The sequence below is a fragment of the Hyperolius riggenbachi genome, chromosome 3 (assembly GCF_040937935.1).
Source record: "Hyperolius riggenbachi isolate aHypRig1 chromosome 3, aHypRig1.pri, whole genome shotgun sequence".
NCBI lineage: Eukaryota > Metazoa > Chordata > Amphibia > Anura > Hyperoliidae > Hyperolius > Hyperolius riggenbachi.
Window position 1 is genome coordinate 259,068,998 of NC_090648.1, and position 20,049 is coordinate 259,089,046.

At 43.0% G+C, this 20,049-nt stretch overlaps 1 protein-coding gene across 1 annotated transcript in view; it reads right to left on the reverse strand.

The window, feature by feature from the left end:
• Positions 1-232: 232 nt before the first annotated feature.
• Positions 233-20,049, reverse strand: part of PTPN12 (protein tyrosine phosphatase non-receptor type 12) — a 129,835-nt gene continuing 110,018 nt past the window's right edge. Inside the window, exons 14-15 of the mRNA XM_068276210.1 lie at positions 15,694-15,798; positions 233-1,030 (exon numbers count right to left, since the gene is read on the reverse strand). Coding sequence (XP_068132311.1) covers positions 972-1,030; positions 15,694-15,798 — 164 coding nt within the window. The 3' untranslated portion in view covers positions 233-971. The remainder of the gene's footprint in view (positions 1,031-15,693; positions 15,799-20,049) is intronic.

Here is a 20,049-nt window from a genome sequence, read left to right on the forward strand (position 1 = left end):
GGTGCTGTGGTAAGGGACAGATCGGCTGCTAGGGGCTGGAGGAAACCCCAGGTAAATTAAAAAATAAAAATTAAATCTCTATCTATATATATTTTTTTTTATTTCCTTGGATGTATCCTTATAAGGCTTATAAATGTCTTAAATAGATTTCCAGTGTACAATTTTCATTGGTCTTGTTACTGAGAGGATACAATTGTAAACAAACTATAAGTAAAGACAAGACATAATGGGGTTTGACAATGAAACAGTGTATATTATAAAAATATCCTTTAGCTTACAATTTACAAACTGTATTACAATCGTTTCAGTTAACCTGCTAAGCTGGCATCTGCCATCCAGCTATTATGATTTAAAAAAAAAAAAAAAAAAAGTCTAAAAACATCAGGGCCAATAATTTACATTCTGTATAAAGAAAAAAAAATTAAGACCATGCCAAGATTTCTTACATCTTTTGTTAATATTTTGTCTACAATTAAGTCAAATATATTGCTAGCCCTGTACAAATAGAAAATAATGCTTACAATGTAATCAAAAGTTAGCAAAAAGTCTGTAAACTATCATAAAAGTATATCACTATTAACAGATCTACAAGCAGCGTGTAACAGGGTTTAAAGACGTTAAGGCAATAATACAATAAGTTACAAAATCATAGGTAATACTTTTTCCGTTTTAAACCAAAGTGTTATATAAAGGCAGGTATATGGTCCCAGCAAAGAAATGCTCAGCACTGATACTAGAATCAATTTTAAATATAATGCAAGATTTTATATTTGGAATTGCACAGTAAGGTGTACCATTGTGCAGGATACCCTGCAGACTGAACAATGGTCACAGAATACTTTTATAGTGGCACTTTTTTTGTTTTTGTTTTATCGTCTTGCCGCTTAGTATATTCCACAAGCAGACGGAGTGATCCAGCTGAATCTGTCCATTGGTGAAACCTCTTGCTGTTCAAGATAAATATTGAGTAGTTATGTGCACTCTTCTGATGATTCCCCTGATCCTCCAGTTTTTTCTCTGTTGCTGAAGCCTGTAAAGAAAAATACACTATTACATTTCTGTAACAGATCAGGCAAACTTGCTGGTACCCATTCACAGAATCTTCCATTGAAATAACAGTACTCAAAACCAACCAAATTCTCTGTCAGTATCTTACAGCGGTATGGAACAGGTTCATATGGATGGGGAAAGGAATGTTCTCAATTTAAATGCAAAAATTGAGTGGGTGTTTGGAGCCGGCCCAGTCAAATACATTTCTTGTGGCTTTTGATTGGCTCAGTTCCAAGCTACATACAATTTGGATGCAAACAAATTTTAGAATCTCATTATCTTTACTTCAAGTGTAGTCACTAAGCTACTCTCCTACAGGATACAGTGTACCTAAAACGATAAAAAAAAAAATTATACATACCTGGGGCTTCCTCCAGCCCCCTTCAAGCTGATCAGTCCCCTCACTGTCCTCCCAGGCCACCTCGATCCTCTGCTAGGCAGCCAGGTAGGTCCAGGCACTCTCCCATTGTGCTCCCATTCCCAGGAGCACCTGCGCAATAGTTCTGCGCAGAACTCTCCCAGCAACAGGTGCGTGCATGTGCAGTACATCCCGGTGCGAAAGGGTTTAGAGTTGTAACCAGGCAGCCTGGGAAGACTTTGAGGGGCCAAACAGCTTGAAGGGGGCTGGAGAAAGCCACAGGTATGTGTATTTCTTAAAGTATTCTCCGGTTGCTTAAGTGAACCAGAGAAGATGTAATTAATTGATACTTACTTGGGGCTTACTCCAGCCCAATGAACTCTGTTGCCTCCTCCCTCACCATCCTCTCTGGTGGCTTAGTTCCTCTGTAATAGCCCCCGGTAATAGGACTTCCATCACACTGCTCATGCACGCCCCTATTGCTGGGTGCAGGGAGCACGCCACAGGCCACACATGCGCAGAGCAGCCTAAATGGCGCAGCTGAAGCCCTATTACTGGGGTTTTTTACAGAGGGATGGAGCCAGTGTTGCCAACTCATCCCTTTAATTACTGACACATCTAAGTTATACAGGTTCTGGGGCTACTTACACATAATCGGTGCCTTACCTGCATTTACCTAGCCCCGGAACTTGTAGAATTCATATGTGTCAGTAATTAAAGGGATGAGTTGGCAACACTGGATGGAGCCACTGGGGAGGACCGCGAGGAAGGCAACAGTTTATGGGGCTGGAGGATGCCCCAGGTAAGTATTGATTCTTTACCTTGTCTTCTTAGGTACACTTTAACCATTTGCAAAAGGCACAGAGATGTACTTACTGTAGGTTAATTTCATTTTTAAAATGTTTGATACACAAATTTAAAACCCACTTTTGGTTTCACTGTTCTAGATGCAATCAAAAAACAAAACCCTGGGTACACCTCTAAACCTATCGCACCCAGTTTCTCATGGCCACAAGTATGGCCCTGGAGGTTTGCATCATGAATGGGCAGTAAGGTCTGCACATGCCCAGCAAAGGGAAACATTCATGCTTGGAGGGAAGAAACAGAATGAGCACTCCCTTCTACTAGGCATGTGTGTACCATACTCATGCATGCCCAGTATGAACACCCTTGCTTAAAGACAAAGAGAAACCCAGCACTGGAATGGTGGAAGATTCTAAAGGCCTCTGAACTATCCAGAGGATTCCCACTACCGAGGCAAGTAAGTAACTTTAGTTTAATTTTTTTTTTAAACAATATATTTGCATTTTCAGATAAATTTACATAGCTCATTTATGAAGTTATAATATCAGATATTATGGCTTTCTTGCCATCATGTACAGTGTCCCATACAATACTGAAATTGTTAACAGCTATGCATAGTGACATACCAGGTCATATAATGAAACTGCTTCATCAATGTTTGTATCTCTCCAGAATTAAATGCATATGGTATGTACTTTTTTAATTTCTTAACCTGCCTAGCGTTACGGACAAGCTGAGCTCGTCCAGACTAAACTTCCTATAAATGTTTTGGACGACCTCAGCTCGTCCAGCAGTTCCCCCACTCATGTTTGCAGCGCTTTCGCCGCCTCCAGCCTGCTCTCCTGGCTGCAGGCTTCTCCCTCCCGGTCTCCCCTACCCTCTCCCCCGGGCTGATCGGCTGTGCAGGGAAGATGGTGCTGCCCAGCCACTTCCTCTGACGCCGATCATGCACCCCCTGCTGGCCGTCGCATCAATTGCATTATTCGATTACATCAATACACAACGAATGTAATCCAATCATGCTGTAGCAAATCAAAGTTGTTTGCAAACACCTGTACACAATATAAAAGGGCAGAACAGTTACAGATTCTTCCTCTTTCAGAGTCCCAATGTCCAATAGCTTAGTCTGCTTGTCAGCTCTGCTTTTGTGATTTCTGTGCTTTGAGTGATTTCCTGCCTTTTCCAGCCTCTGCTACATACATATTGCAGTTTTGCTAGTCTTTATAAAGACGCTGTGATCTGTGTGCTTGCTTTTGCTGGATTTTTTTATTCCGGTTTCTGACCTTTGACCCCGTATCCAGTTTTGGGTCATAGCCTCGTCCTCCCGGAGGCGTCTGTGTGACCAGGAGCTGCTGGATGTCCTGGAGGGAAGCAACAGTGAGGAGGACCTCTTTGAGGAGTCTACGGACAGCTAGATTCCCGGTGACCTGTCTGCGGAGTCTGAGAGCAGTGACTGTGAAACAGAGGAGCCCCACCACCCAGATTCCCTTTCACAGGGGCACCTGGGCAGAAGATCGCATGTGACCACAGCCCGCTGTCCTACTTGAAGCCATTTCTTACCGATGAGGTCATCCAGATGATCGAGGAGACCAATCGGTATGTAGCGCAGCAGGGTGCTCCTCTACCCAGGTTCTCTTGGAGCAGGAAATGGAAACCTGTCACCTGCGACGACATCTGGGTATTCCTGGGCCTCATCATCCTCCAGGGAGTTATCGGTAAGCCGCTGCAGAAGTGTTACTGGACCACTAACAGGATCCTCAGTACGCCTTTCTTTGGCTCAGTTATGTCCGAGCCCCGCTTCACCCTCATCATGAAGTACCTGCACTTCGGCAACAATGAGGACTTTGAGGCCACCCACCACGCTCTCAAGCTGAAGAAGATTTGGGAGATCTACCAGCTTATTGTTGCCAATTTCAAGGGGATCTACGTTCCGGAGCAAGACATCACCGTGGATGAAAGCCTCATGGCATACAAAAGGGAGACTCAGCTGGGTGCAATTCATTGCATCCAAAAGGGCACGCTTTGGGGTGAAGTAGTTTATGCTCTGTGAGACCAAGTCCGGGTACATCTGAAACACTTATTTATACAGGCAGTCACCAAATTTGCACCTCAGTACAGAGAGTTTGGGTGTGCAACCTCCTTTGTACTCACACTTATTGAGCCATTGCTGGATACGGACAATTTTTATAGCTCCCGGGAACTGTTTGGCCACCTGATCCAGCACAAGACAGACGCATACGGTACGGTGAGGGCTAACCATCGCCATATGCCACCGGCCTTTTCTGCCAGGAAGCTGAAGGGAGAGGTTGTTGCCTGGCAGAAAGGCAAAATTATGGCTCTGAGTTGGAGGGACAAGCGGGACATGTGCATCCTCAGCACGGTGCACAATGCAGAGACCGTCCACACCACTACGAGAAGTAAACAGGAGGTGGACAAGCCCAAAGCGGTGTTGGACTATAACCGTACGATGAGGGGCGTGGACAGGGCTGATGGAGCAATGACTTTATTTAACTGTCCGCAAACAGCATCGGAAGTATTACAAAAAAAAAATCTCCACCACCTGCTGCAACAAATGTTTGTGGAATACCTATGTGCTGTATAAAGAAAACTGTGAAAGGCCTGTACCCTACCACAACTTTGGCAGCTTACGGAAGCCATATGTGTGAAACATCCCCCACCGGATTCAGCACCTAGACCGGGGCACAGGGCGTCATACGTCATAAACCCGGCACGCCTTTCTGCACACCACCTTCCAGAACACTTGCCACCTACCACACTGAAACAAAACCCTACAAGGAGACCCGTGTATTGCCCGGACTGCGATGTGGCACTTTGTGCAATACCATGTTTCAAAGTGTACCGTACAAAGGTGTTTTAGGAGTCAACCTCTGTACTGTATTTTTTTTTTCTGCTTTAAATATTTCTGCATTTTCTTGATATTTCTGCTTGGATTAAAAATGCAAGCTATTTGTCATTAATTTTTTTTTCTTTGACAATTTGTTTGACACTTATTATACTCAATGTATACTAAACTATTGCTTGGCTTATTTTGGTAAGTTACAGGAAAAAAGGTTCCGAAAATTAATTGTACGACTTTTTGCACGGAAATCCTGGGGAATCAGAATGCCGAGGTGGATAAAAATAAGGACTGATATTTCCTCTTATATAGTAGCACGTTTAACTAGTCTAAGTGGAACAAATGAAGTAGTTCTTGCTTTACATCCCAGATTGTCAGGTGTAAGGGATATATCGCTCGGTTTGTCCATGTTTTGTTGTGACTTAAAGGAGAACTACACCGAAAAAAATGTAAAATTAAAAATGCAAACATATACATAGGGTTAGTACCTATTCAGTAAGGAGTTCAAGGCAAGACTCCCTAACACTGCTGGGTGGCCTCTTGAGCACGTCCCAGTGGCTGCAGCTCGAGCGCTTTGAGTCCAACAGGAGAAAAGCACTATACAAATGTTCAGATTATTATTTATTAAATAAGAAGTATGTTTCTTCCGGAGTAAAATAAGCCATAAATTACTTTTCTCCTATAATGCTGTCACTTACAGTAGAAATCTGACAGAAGCGACAGGTTTTGGACTAGTTCATCTCTTCATAGGTGATTCTCAGCAAGGCTTTTATTTCTTCTAAAGATATTCCCTAAAAAGGATTTAAAGAGTAACTGTTAGCCCCCAAATTGAAATTTAAAACACTATTGCAATGTTTTATTTATTATATAAGTGAGCCAAAAAGCCAATGTACAAGTTAAAAATCAATCTAATTTTGTTACTATCTAACCTTTTCCCCCAGCTCCGGACGCAAGCCGCATATCAGATACTGTAGCATGCAGAGCATGCCTATGTCTGGCCGACCCCCCTCTCCCCCCCAGGACCAGGTGCCAATATATTCTCCCCACCGCAGCTGACCGCTCTGACACGGGAGAGAGCGGCAGCACTTCCAAAGCAGCACCGCAGAGCAGCCGCCGCCGAGTCACATGTGAGAGAATCACATGTGAGAGAGATGCACGGCGCTGGCTGCTCTGCTGTGCTGCTCTGGAAGTGCTGCCGCTCTCTCTCCGTGTCAGAGCGGTCAGCTGCGGTGGGGAGAATATATTGGCACCTGGTCCTGGGGGGGGGGAGAGGGGGGTCGGCCAGACATAGGCATGCTCTGCATGCTACAGTATCTGATATGCGGCTTGCGTCCGGAGCTGGGGGAAAAGGTTAGATAGTAACAAAATTAGATTGATTTTTAACTTGTACATTGGCTTTTTGGCTCACTTATATAATAAAACATTGCAATAGTGTTTTAAATTTCAATTTGGGGGCTAACAGTTACTCTTTAAACAATTATGCTGGCCAGCTTCCCTGCTCGCTACAGTTTTTTTGGCAGTTGGAGAGCGCAAATGCCATTCACTAAGTGCTTTTGAAAATAAATAAATCCCTAAGGATCCCATATAAAGGGATGGACTAGTCCCAAACCTGTCACTTCTGTCAGATTTCTACTACCTACTGTAAGTGACCGCAACATAGGAGAAAAGTAATTTATGGCTCATTTTACTCTGGAAAAAATGTACTTCTTATTTGTATATGTTTGCACATGTTTTAAAATTTTACAGTTTTTCGCTGTAATGCCCCTTTAAGTTGCTCCTCATGGTGAAATAGAAAGGCTTGAGGTGTGACTGCTTTTTTCCCACATATCCTGTTGAAAAGTGTCTGTAACCAGAAGGAGCAAATAGCATTGCAGTCCCATAAACTGTGAGATACGTATTTGATATTTAGGACAGAAAGTCTTGCACTTACGATGGTTTTTATACTTCATGTCAAAGGCATAATTTGCCCTGTACAAGGTTTTGAAATGGGGTGCTGTACATTTTTTTTTTTATGATAAACTGCCTATATGCCATGTTACTTTCTTAGATTTTTTTTTTTTTCCCCTGTGCCAAGGCGGGGTCTTAAATGGTTTTTTTTTCTCCAGGAGCTGGTTCTGTATGAGTGACAGAGGGAGCCTGCAATTTCCTGAATTCAGAAAAGTATCTATCATTAAAGGAGAACTGTAGTGAGAGGTGTATGGAGGCTGCCATATTGATTTCCTTTTAAGCAATACCAGTTACCTGGCAGCCCTGCTGAGCCAACTGACTACAGAATACCGCCAGAAACCAGCATGCAGCTAATCTTGTCAGACCTGACAATGTCAGAAACACCTCATCTGCTGCATGCTTGTTCAGGGTCTATGGCTAAAAGTATTAGAGGCAGAGGATCAGCAGGGATGCCAGGTAACTGGTATTGCTTAAAAGGAAATTAATATGGCAGCCTCCATATACCTCTGACTACAGTTCTCCTTTAAATACTAATTCCTGTGCGCTGTCTTTTTCATATATGGACTTAACATTGCATGGTAAAGAATGTGGGGATTTAGCAAATTAAACCAGTCTTAAAGGGAACCTAAACTGATATGGATTTTTCGTTTTAAAATACCAGTTGCCTGATTCTCTTGCCGATTGTGTCTCTAATACTTTTAGCCACAGCTCCTCAACAAGCATACAGATCAGGTGCTCAGACTGAAGTCAGACTGGATTAACTGCATGCTTGTTTTGGGTGTTATTCAGCCACTACTGCAGCCAAAGAGATCAGCAGGATGCCAGGCAACTGGTATTGTTTAACAGGAAACATCCATATCCCTCTCAGTTTAGGTTCCCTTCAATTCTACAAAGGTTTTCCACTTGCTCGTGACCAATTGACTCAACGTGTTCACACCCCTAGCCTCCCATATACTGAAACCTTCATGGACCATACCTCACGGGCGTCCCAGCTGACCCTTTAGTGACAAGTATTTTGTGCAGATAAAGCAAATGGTTTGTGAACTTCTTTCCATGTGACCATGATAAAAGGCATTATTAGCTGCAGCAAGTAGTCTACCAGTGTGTATAATAGTATTAACCTGTTGCCGACCGCCTCATGGCAATTGGCATGATCGCAGCGGCTCCCCCAGGACCGGCTAACACCAATTGGCATAAAGTCCAGGGAGCGGAGATTGCAGGGGATCATGCACACATCCCCACTTTAGTGACGGAGCTTCACTTAGTCATCAGTCTCCCAGCGGCGATCGCTGTACTGGGGACAGCCGTGTCACTCGGCTGTCCCCTGGAGGGATCGGCTCTCATAATCTGATGCCTATGACTGCCAATCGCGGTAATTGGCTGGCAGAGGAGGGAAAAAAAAGTGAACTTTAATTAAAAAAAAAATAAATTATATATATATTTATATATACAGGGATCAGAGCCCACCAGCTCTGTTGGTGGGCAAAAAAAAAAGGGGGGGGGTATTACTTGTGTGCTGACCTGTACAGCTCTGCAGCGAGCACTTCAAACTGCAGAGCCCTAATTAGTAAAAAAAATTAGCCTGGTCACTAGGGAGGTGTAAGCCTATGGTCCGGAACAGGTTAAACATCTTTTGCATATGTAGGGCCACATCATATTTTAATTTTTTGTAGTACTCTGCACTCAGTCTGTCAAGCCCTGCAGTTTTGCCATTGGATAATTTTTAATTCTCATAATTCCACTTGTGAAATACCAGCATTTAACTGATTTAAATAGTCGGTTTAGTGTGGGTAAATTGGCTTGTATGTGATGTAGATTGTGTTCAGCGTATTGCATCCACTATTGTTTCAGCATACCTATAAACTCCTCATCCTTATAAAGTTGCATTGGGAAACGTCACAGTAGGCAATTTCCTCTAGGGATGACTTCTAAAATGTATATGGAAACGGGTGAGTAATCAGTAGTGCTGCTTGGATACACCTTTTCAAAATTTGGATCCGGATACCTAGAAATCCAATCTGGGTCGGACATCAAAGTTCAAAATTTTCCAATCCGAATCAGATATCCAACCTCAGTATCCGGCAGATTCAGATATCCGGATAGAAAACCGGAAGTGGCCTTTAAATTGCTTCTAAATCTTTTTTAGGGTAAATAAGGCATGTAGCATCATTATCTTTTAAAGGGGAACACTACTGATTGTGGGGACTTTAAATCCCCCCCTCCCCCCCCCAAAAAAAATGGCTGTCAATTAGCATCAGGCCTAGGTTCCAGACAGCGGTCATGCAGCCCACATTGTGTCCACTCCAACAGCACAACTGGGACATGACAGTTTTCAGCCAAGACACCTCCAAAAAATTACGCAGCAATTGGGTTAAATATAGAGGTGATCAGCACAGCAGCAGTGGCCTGTGGCACCCTGGCGGTGTGAGCAGCACAGGCAGCAGGAGCAGAGCAGGGCAATGCAGCAGCAGGTTTAACGTGTGCCAGGAGCATGCCGGATGTGTCACTTGCTTAGTGCCATGTGGTAAGTAATACGTGCTAGTCAGACAGCAGAGGAGAAGACACTTATGCACACTGGCACTGCTCACAGCTTTCTACAGAACTGCTGTGCTAACCGTAGTACTACTACTCTAACAACTACTAGCACTGACTGCAGTACTAACTACACAATAACAATAATCCTATCCCCTAACCTATACTGTAGCTAGCTAAGGCTATAGCTGGTTAGCAGGCAGCAGCTGGCCTGGTCTGTGCAAAGCACACACACAGACACATAGCAGCTGCCTGCAGCACACACTGTTACACAATGACATCAAGCTAATTAATGATTTAACAATAGTGTAATGATTCTACAATTGAAGAGAAGAAACCCTTTAAAAAATAGCACCACTCAGGACACGGTAATTAAAGTATCAAAAAAACATATACATCTTTATCTAAAAAATATTAGTATATCAACAACTGCACTTCATAAAGCATTCATGATTAACCACTTTACCCCCCCGCGGTACGAATTTATCCGTCCCTTTTTCCCCCCCTAAAAAACCAAGGGACGGAGAAATCCGTACCTTCTGCGCTATCGCCGCTGTCCGCGCTCCCGCCGATCATGCACACCGCCACCCGCTCGCCCAGAGATCAATGAACGGGAAAATCCATTCCCGTTCGTTGATCTAAGCCCCCGCAATGATCTGCTGCTTCTTTGAGAAACAGCAAGATCATTGTGATTCTCCCAGCCTCGTAGTGCTTCCTGTAAGCGTCCTTCCGATTCGTTTTCTAGGTCGGCATCGCTGTCCAATAAAAAAAAAATCACTCACAGAATCTGTAGTTATGTATATTCCCACTATTTTCTGCTGGTGAGGCCCTGGGCATATTGAGACCTACCCCTTGTGGGCCTTGGGGTCTGGGAAACCACCTCAATCTCCCCCTGTTAGCCCTGTGCTTCCATCTATAAGCTGCTCATTCACATAGTCCTGCCGGCCACTAGCCAATTTCTTTTGTTTACCATCTACTAGGATTTGTTCAAAATTGGCCATATCTTTCTTTAATTGTGCTAGAAAAGGTTGCATGACTGTGTTCCTATCAAAGGCCTGCATCGCAATTTCTTATTCTTTTAGTTCATTTTTCTTTTTAATCAGCAACTTTTCATCATGCTCGATTAGCATATCTATTATGATAACCGAGCATTTGCCCAGGCCCTCCTCCCATGTAGTTTTGAATTCATCTATAACCTCCCATGTGGGAAAAATTTGGACTTTTAAAGGAAACCAGAAATGAACGTTTCACACAAAATAAACATATCAGTCGATAGCTTGTAAAGAATAAATGCTCTACCCGATAATTTCGCCGCTCTGGTGTGCTTTTTTTTTTTTTGTGTTTTGTTATCCATTATTGCTCCAGGAAAAATCAAATATGGCCGCCAGCTCATATCCCTTCTGCTTCCGGATTATGAGTTTTTCTGGATGTGCTGTCTAGGCTATGAGACTAGGCTGCTATCTAGGCTATATGAGAAAGGCTGCTGCAGCCTTTCATCTGTGTGCTTTCATTTTGGTATGATGTGCAGCTGCCTGTAGGAAGTGTCTCTCATAGGAATGAAACTGCAGTCATCATCATTATCTAGTTCACACAGAGCACACAGGGATCATATTGCAGCCACACTTGTCTGTTCAGAGCTTCTCTCTCAGCAGGAGCAGCCCCTCCCATGTCATCACAGCTCTCAGTATGCAAAGCAGGAAATCTGAGCCAGGAGGTGGCAGGCTTGGGCTTGAAAAGACTCCACAGAAGAGTGACTCAGCTATAATGATTCCAAGTCAAACCTAGACTGAGCCAGTCGGGGATTCTTATCACAGCTGCTAATAGAGTAATTAAGCAGATAAGAAAAACTAAAAGCAGGGTAGGTGTTTACTGTCATGTTCCCACTGATAAACGTAATAAAATACATGCGGGTGCTTAGTCTCTAGTTCTCTTTAAGCCTCGGGGGTAGATCTGATCCTTTTTATATTGCTTAAAGCTGGCCATACACTGGCCCGATTTGCCGCCGTTCGACAGCAGATTCGATCACTGGGATCGAATCTGCTACCAATCGTTCGTGCTAAACGCACCCACCGATCCGATTTCCTCCCAAAATCGGATCGGTCTGTGGATCACGCCGTGCGGGTAGGGAGCGCGTCGCTAGCGGCGGCCGATCCGATACAGGTATACATTACCTGACACTGCCTCCCGGGCATCTTCTCCGCGCTGCACCGCTGTTCCTGCTCCATCCCAGCGTACATTAACTTCCTGTGTCACTCCAGTAACCAGGAAGTTCAAATAGAGAGCGCTCTATTTGAACTTCCTGGTCACTGAGTGACACAGTGTACGCTGGGATGCGGTCCAGCACGGAGAAGAGGACCCAGAGCCAGCTTCAGGTGATGTTTTTGGGGGGGGAGGGGGGAGGCAGGAGCAGTGTATGGCTACCTTAAGGCTGTGTATGTTCCACCATAGTTTCAAAAGAGATTTATTGGCCTCTTTAAAAAGCTCTATATAGTTTTCTGGCCCCATCAGGAACACCGTCATTTACCTGTGGATTTTCTCCTGCCAAAACCATCTGCAGTTCCATCCTGTCTCTAAAACTTCAATAAAGCCCTCCATCATGAAATAGTTAATAAAGTGAAAAGTCCTCCGGTGTGAGCAGCACAGGGAGCAGGGCAATGCAGCAGGTGTAACGTGTGCCAGGCACGTGTCACTTGCTTAGTGGCAAGTGACACGTGCCAGTCACACAGCGGAGGAGAAGACACGTGCACACTAACTGACACTGCTCACAGCACAACAGTTCTGTAGAAAGCTAACAGTAGTACTACTACTCTAACAACTACTAGCACTGACTGCAGTACTACAGTACTAACTACACAACACAGTAATCCTAACCTCTACTGTAGCTAGCTAAGGCTAATAGCTGGCCAGCAGGCAGCATCTGGCCTGGTCTGTGCACAGCACACACACAGACACATAGCAGCTGCATGCAGCACACACTGACTGTTACACAATGACATCAAGCTAATTAATGATTTAACAATGGTGTAGTGATAGTGAAGGGGTTAATCACCAAACAGCTTTCGGTTTATCACTGTGTACAGCCCTTGCTAGGCCAGCAGCACTGGAGCATGTCTCTCAGTGAGCATTCAGCAAGCTAGGACGATATGTCTCATAATGGCAGCCCTCATTCAGGGGGGCTGGCCAGTGCTCCTTTCTGTGATTGGGTGCCAGGGTTAAGGCTTGGAGCCCTCTGATTGGCTTAATGAGGTCAGGTGGGGCTGGCCAGTGTTCCCCTCTGTGGGCTTCTGCTGGGAGGCCTCTGATTGGCTCCAGGACATCATCTCCTTAGTTACAGTATTTCGGATACGGATATCCACAATATCCGTGTTATGCATCCAAATATCCGCAGATAGGTATACGGATTTGGCCCAGGTATCCGGAATCCGAAGCTAAAAAAAAAAGCTAATAAAAAGGTTAGATATCCGGGTTACCCGGATATCCGGAATCCTGATGAGCAGCACTGGTAATCAAACTACACAAACCACCGTGGAATGTACCACATTAACCAGTGCAAATGAGATAAGGCGTTAGTCTAAACGTGCCTGCAAATAATGAGGTTGGGAGTAAAGTATACTGCCGATTGTATGGATGCCATGCGTTTATCAATTGCAGGTGTTCTTAAAAAAAAAAAAAAAAAACTTTCTGAATCTGTCATTTTTTTCCTTGTTTATGCTGGCAATGGGCTGTTTGAACGTTCTATCCTCCCCCAATTCTAGTACAGCATTATAGTCTCCCCTTTTACGACATTTCCTACCAAAGTAGTGGTAATTTTATCCCCTAACTCTTGGAAGTAAACCAAATTATCTTTATTAGGTAGGTAGGTAGAGATATAATATACATACATATACACACACATATATATAATAAAGCAGGAGTGGCAACTTTACTTCACCATCACCTCTTACAGAGAGATAGATATGGCCTCAAACAAAAAGGAGATGGGTGAGGATTCTGCTCCAACAAGGGAATGATGCCACTGATATCTCTCTGCAAGAGGTGATGGTAAACTAAAGTTACCACTCCTGCTTTACTGAACTCACTCGCTCCCCCCCCCCCAGATTTAACGGGGAAAAAAAATTGGCAAGTGATACGTTCAGATGTATCTTCTGCAGCAGCGCCGCATCAGCATGTAATTTTAGATTCTGTAACCTCTTATTATATGTACATGGCCCTTTGACATTACAGGACAGCCATGACATTGAGGTGAGTAGATTAGAAATTTGGCTCCATAGTTTTGCATTCACCATACATCGAGCTTGTATAGACTGTATGGAGTAGTTTTGCTGGCTCAGTAATTATAAGTAAAATTGATCACTTAAAATTGTTTGTGTCCTGCATCTCCTTTTAACAATCAATTGTCTTTAAAGGGAACCAAAGATGAATTTTTCACAAAAGATAAACATATCAGTCGATAGCTTGTAAAGAATAAATGCTCTACCTGATAATTTTGCCACTCTGGTGTGCCTTTTTTAGTGTTTTTTATCTATTGTTGCTCCAGGAAAAATCCAATATGGCCGCCAGCTCATATCCCTTCTGCTTCTGCAGCCTTTCATCTGTGTGCTTTTATTTTGGTATGATATGCAGCTGCCTGTAGGAAGTGTCTCTCATAGGAATGAAACTGCAGTCATCATCATTATCTATGCAGAATGCACACAGATCATATTGCAGCCACACTTATCTGTTTCAGAGCTTCTCTCTCAGCAGAAGCAGCCCCTCCTATGTCATCAGAGCTCTCAGTATTCAAAGCAGCAAAGCTGAGCCAGGAGGGGGCAGGCTTTGGCTTGAAAAGACTCCACAGAAAAATGACTCAGCTATAATGTTTCCAGGTCAAACCTAGACTGAAGGATCAGTCCAGGATTCTCATCACAGCTGATAACAGACTAATTAAGCAGATTAGAATGAAACTAAAAGCATGGTAGGTGTTTACTGTCATGTTCCCACTGATAAATGTAGTAAAATACATGAGGGTGCTTCGTCTCTAGTTCTCTTTAAACATGTTGGATGATTCTGCAGCACTCCAAAAGTCAATACATAACTGGCACTAGCTGTTAGGGTAGCCTAACAAACAACAGGGCTTTTCTACTGTTTTGCTCGGTTTTAGTCTGCAGGAGAAAATAAAACATACAATTACTAAAGACCCCTTCCCATAAACACATCCTGGAGTAAAGACATGATAGGCAACTTAATCTTAAAGTTATTAATTTCTGGGCCTGCTACACTGTTTTTCTTTCACCACTGCTTCCAGCAGCCATCAGTGTGAATGCAGTCTCAGTATTCAAAACAATACATGAGGGATGCCAGCCTTACTTCTGCTTTTCAAGGACAAGGTTCTGGCACACCCCCTTCGCAAAATTACTAGCACAGCTGTGAACTTCTACTTTCACAGTCAGAAACTGGAAAGAGCACACTGTACTCCCGGCCAAACTCCTCCACAGGTCCTAATGCACTAGTGCAGCTGCTTGCTACCCTCCAGCCGCAGCGCGACATGAAACATGCTACAGGTGGACCGCCTGCAGTTTGGAAAGCCCCCTTCTACCACACTAGAAGCTAATCTTGCAGGCAAGTGTCATGCTTTTCAACCACATAAGGTAGAGGTGAATGAGCATACACTGTGCAGGATAAAAAGATACACAGAAAATAAAGAGCCTTGTCCTCTGATGTTTCTGCTGTGGAAACATAAGTAAACGGAGGGTGAAGGGGCCTTTTATAAAGTACTTGTTGGTAGAGTTTCCACAGGAGGAGGTAAAACGCCACTCTCCTATCGTGTCTCATATGATGGTTGGAGAAAAACAATGACACTTCTGTAATAATTTACCTAAACAGTAAAGTTTTCAGACTTTGTGATCAATAACTATGCCTAAATTTCACCTTGGGATGTGACTGACATTTTCAAGGTCAAGCTGCATATATTTACATTCAAAATTTGTATAATCCTACATAAAACGTGGAATTATTTATATCCAACTGACCATCCAAAAACTAAAGTGCCATCCAAATGTTAATTTCATCTAACAAATCGAATACTACCGTATATTCCTGAAAACAAAGTTAAATAATCTGATTTCTAGTTTATTGGTAAATACTTCTATGTACAATAAAAACATACCCAAGACTGAATTTTCCTGTGAAGTCTTCAATTGGTCTTTAAATTCTATGGAAGTTTTCAGTGCAGTAGTTGGGATGGTATCTGATATTTCATCTCTTGTATGATCTACAAGAGGAAAAAGAAAATATGAAAACTGTCAAACTCATTAAAGGAATAATTCTATAACTCAATCTTTTTACAAACATGGCCAAAAAATTATTCTATTATGCAAAACTATATAGTGAGGCCTAGCTTAATTTCTTTTTCTTAAATCAGTGGAAATCTCCAAGTTAGGAAAATATAGTGCTCTTAATTACATCACTACACCATCCATTTTTTAACAATATCCCTTTAAATTTCTTTCAACTCGAGGTTACCTGAAACATGAATTATCACAAATACTTTGTTTTAAGAAAGCAAACTTTTGTTTTCCGTGCATTTTAGTAAGGGGGCTTTTTGGACCATTGTAGCCCCTTACACACTCCAATGAGTTCTGGTTCACCATGAGCTTGTTGGTTAGTCTGTACCTCTGGGTTTTTCAAGTCCTACTTCATAGAGTTAAATTAATCCATGCCTTGCACTGATGAGGATCAACCAATCTTAAACCGTCTGTATGCATGTTGGATTATTATGGCTCTGTACTAATTACAAGCTGACACATCATTGCATTCCAGCAGATCTGGAGGTGTGTTTAGCTTCTGACGACAATGGTTAATTTGCATATATTCAGCAATGATGGGAGTTATCTCGGAGCTCACTCCAACCTGAATTATCACAATTACATTCTGTTTTAAGAAGGCAAACTTGTTTTCTGTGCATTTTAGACCATTGTAGCCCATTACACACTCCAATGAGTTCTGGTTCACCATAAGCTTGTTGGTTAGTCTGTACCTCAAACATAATAAAACTTTAAAATACATTCTGGGAGAAAGCAGTAACTGCAAAATTATTAGCTTCTGCTCATTGCCTTCAGGGTCTTATCTGTTTCATGTTCTGCCAGATTTTAACCACTTCCCGACCGCCTAATGCACAGAGGCGGCCGGGAAGTGGACCCCGCAAGGACCGCCTTATAGACGAGAGGCGGCGGTCCTTGTAAGGGCATGGGCGGAGCGATCGCATCATCCGTGAAGCGATCCTCCGCCGGCACCTGTCACCGCTCACCCGCCGCAACATCCCGCCGGCCATACGGAAGCGCCGGCGGGATGTTAACCCCGCGATCGCCGCATACAAAGTGTATAATACACTTTGTAATGTTTACAAAGTGTATTATACAGGCTGCCTCCTGCCCTGGTGGTCCCAATGTCCGAGGGACCACCAGGGCAGGCTGCAGCCACCCTATGTCGCACCCAAGCACACTGATTTCTCCCCCCCCCCCCCCCCCGCCACAGATCGCCCAGAGCGAGCAATAAACCGTGAAAGCTGCAGTGGTCTGAATGGAAAAAAAGTGGCCGGTCCTTAACCACTTGAGGACCTAGGGCTTTACCCCCCTTAAGGACCGGCCACTTTTTTTCCATTCAGACCACTGCAGCTTTCACGGTTTATTGCTCGCTCATACAACCTACCACCTAAATGAATTTTGGCTCCTTTTCTTGTTACTAATAAAGCTTTCTTTTGGTGCTATTTGATTGCTCCTGCGATTTTTACTTTTTATTATATTCATCAAAAAAGACATGAATTTTGGCAAAAAAAATGATTTTTTTAAAATCTTTTTTGCCGTACTCAGGAGTAGTAGTATAATGTGTTTTGGGGTGTATTTTTACACATACCGATGCTGGGTGGGAGAAATATCTCTGTAAATGACAATTTTTTAATTTTTTTTACACACAATTGTCCATTTACAGAGATCTTTCTCCCACTCAGCATGGGTATGTGTAAAAATACACCCCAAACCAGGAGTTAGCTTACCTGGTAACGACATTTTAAGTAACACTCCAGGACAGGTACACATTGAGACTTGGCTCCTCCCAGGAACAGGAAATATCCCTCAGCCTCTCTATAAATTAAACATGGACCAAGGGTCAGGCAGTATATCATCAAGGAACAGGAACAATATACATTAACATGACCCTAATATATTACATTAAAATACATATAATATAACATGTATATCATGCAATATATGATATATATGGGGGTGGGTACCCCCACCTGTCCTGGAGTGTTACTTAAAATGTCGTTACCAGGTAAGCTAACTCCTGGTTTTTCCAGTAACACTCCAGGACAGGTACACATTGAGATGATCAGCAAGAAATCAATCACCAACCTTAGGGTGGGCTAACTGCCTTTAAGACAGTTCTTCTGAAGCCTTGATCGGTCTCGTTATCCGGTCCAATCGATAGTGCTTCCTGAAGGTTCCCAAACTCTTCCAGGTCGCAGCCTTGCAGATGTTCAGCGGTGAAGCACCTGCCCTGTAAGCCCACGTTGTTGCGGCTGCCCTGGTGTAATGGGCCTTTAAGTTCCCTGGAGGATCCTTACCCATAATTTGTATGCCTCCAGAATACAATCTTTGATCCCTTTGGCAATTGTTTTTGTAGCGGTTTTTAATCCTTTGGATTTTCCTGTATCATTTATGAACAGTGACTCTGATTTTCTGAACTCTAACTTTCTCCAGGTAAGTTATAAGGTTATCTTTTTCTGATTTTGGATTAATACAGAAAGATGGCAATACGATCACCTGTGTTCTGTGGAACATGTCACCAACCCTTGGTAGGAATTCTGGGCTTGTCCGGAGAACTACTCGATCATTAAAGGAGGAACAATATGGTTCTTTGTGTGAGAGAGCTTGGAGTTCACTAATGCGCCCAGCTGAAATGATCGCTGCCAAAAATACTGTTTTAAGAGTACACATTTTTAATGAATCTTCAGATGTCAATGCTTGCGACACTAAAGATAAATCCCATTTCGGGAATGGTTTAACCATAACTGGTCTCTTAATTTTACAAATGTGATTATAAAAAGGGTCTAAAGCTATCTTTTTATCCACACAAAAAAACTGATAGGGCAGAAATTTGGACCTTAATTGTACTTAAGGCCAACCTTTTTCCTACGCCCTCCTGCAGAAATTCTAAAATTGTAGCCATTTCTGTTAACTAAAAATTAGAGTTTTCTAACCACAAAATAAGAGTTTCCCAATCCTTTTGGTATATTAGACGAGTATTGTCTTTTCTACTTTTCAAGAGAGTATTAACTACTCTTGAGGACAATCCCTTGACTTCAAGCACTGCCCTTTCAGAAACTACGCTGTAAGTTTTCACTTTTCTAGGTTTACTACAGCCTGGTCTTGTACCTGTATCATGTTCTCTGACACTGGTATTTCCCATGGTTGGTCTATTAACATTGATAGGAGAAGCGGATACCCTGCCCTCTTGGGCCAGTTAGTAGCAATGAGAATCATGTGACAGTCTTATTCCATATCAGAGTCAGGCATCAATTGCTACAGGATTGTCCATTATATTAAGGGAATGTAACTGTTTGCACTTCCTGTTGGATTTGTTTGCGAATAAGTCCAGTTGGGCTGGCCCCATTTTCTCACAATTATTTTGCATAAACTCTGATTCAGAGACCACTATGTGTTCGTTATCTGGAGTCTGCTTATCTGATCTGCCAGAACATTGAGCGACCTCTTCAGGTGCCCTGCTGTTAGTGATAGCAAGTTTTGGTCTGCTATGTCAAGGATCTCCAAGGTCAAAAATAATGACCTGGTTCCCCCCTTGCGATTCAGATATGCTACCACAGTTGCATTGTCTAATTGTACTTGAACATGACACGCTTTCAGAATATATAATGTGCTGATTAGTGCCATTTTTGCCGCCATCAGTTCCCTGAAGTTCGATGAGTGTTCCATCATTGACTGATTCCAGACACCCTGAACCTGAAAGGTGGCCACATGTGCCCCACATCCTGACAAACTTGCATCTGTTGCCTTGTGTGAGGTTTTGAATTACTTGCCACCATCGTAAACTTTTTTTTTTTTTTTCACTTGGGGATCCACTGCCACCATATTGTCTAGTGTATCCTGTTTGTTCCAATTGGTAACATCCAAGATTGTAGAATACTGGTATGCTTCAGAGCCCACTGAGCTCCTGGCACAACTGAAGTCAGAAGACCCAGCAGCTGCATGATTTGTCTGAGTGTTACTGACTGACATGCATTGAACTTTGTTTACAATCATCTGTATCTTTTCCTGTGGAAGAAATATCTTTTGTTGTACTGAATCTATCATAAACCCCAGAAACAAAATACTCTGCGTTGGAACAAGCTGTGATTTCTCTTTGCTCACTATCCAGCTTGCCTCCTGCAGTTGATGTAATACAGTCTGTGTTCCTCTAGTTCTTTTAATATTTTTTTTTTTTTTGCCACTATCAGAAGATCGTCCAG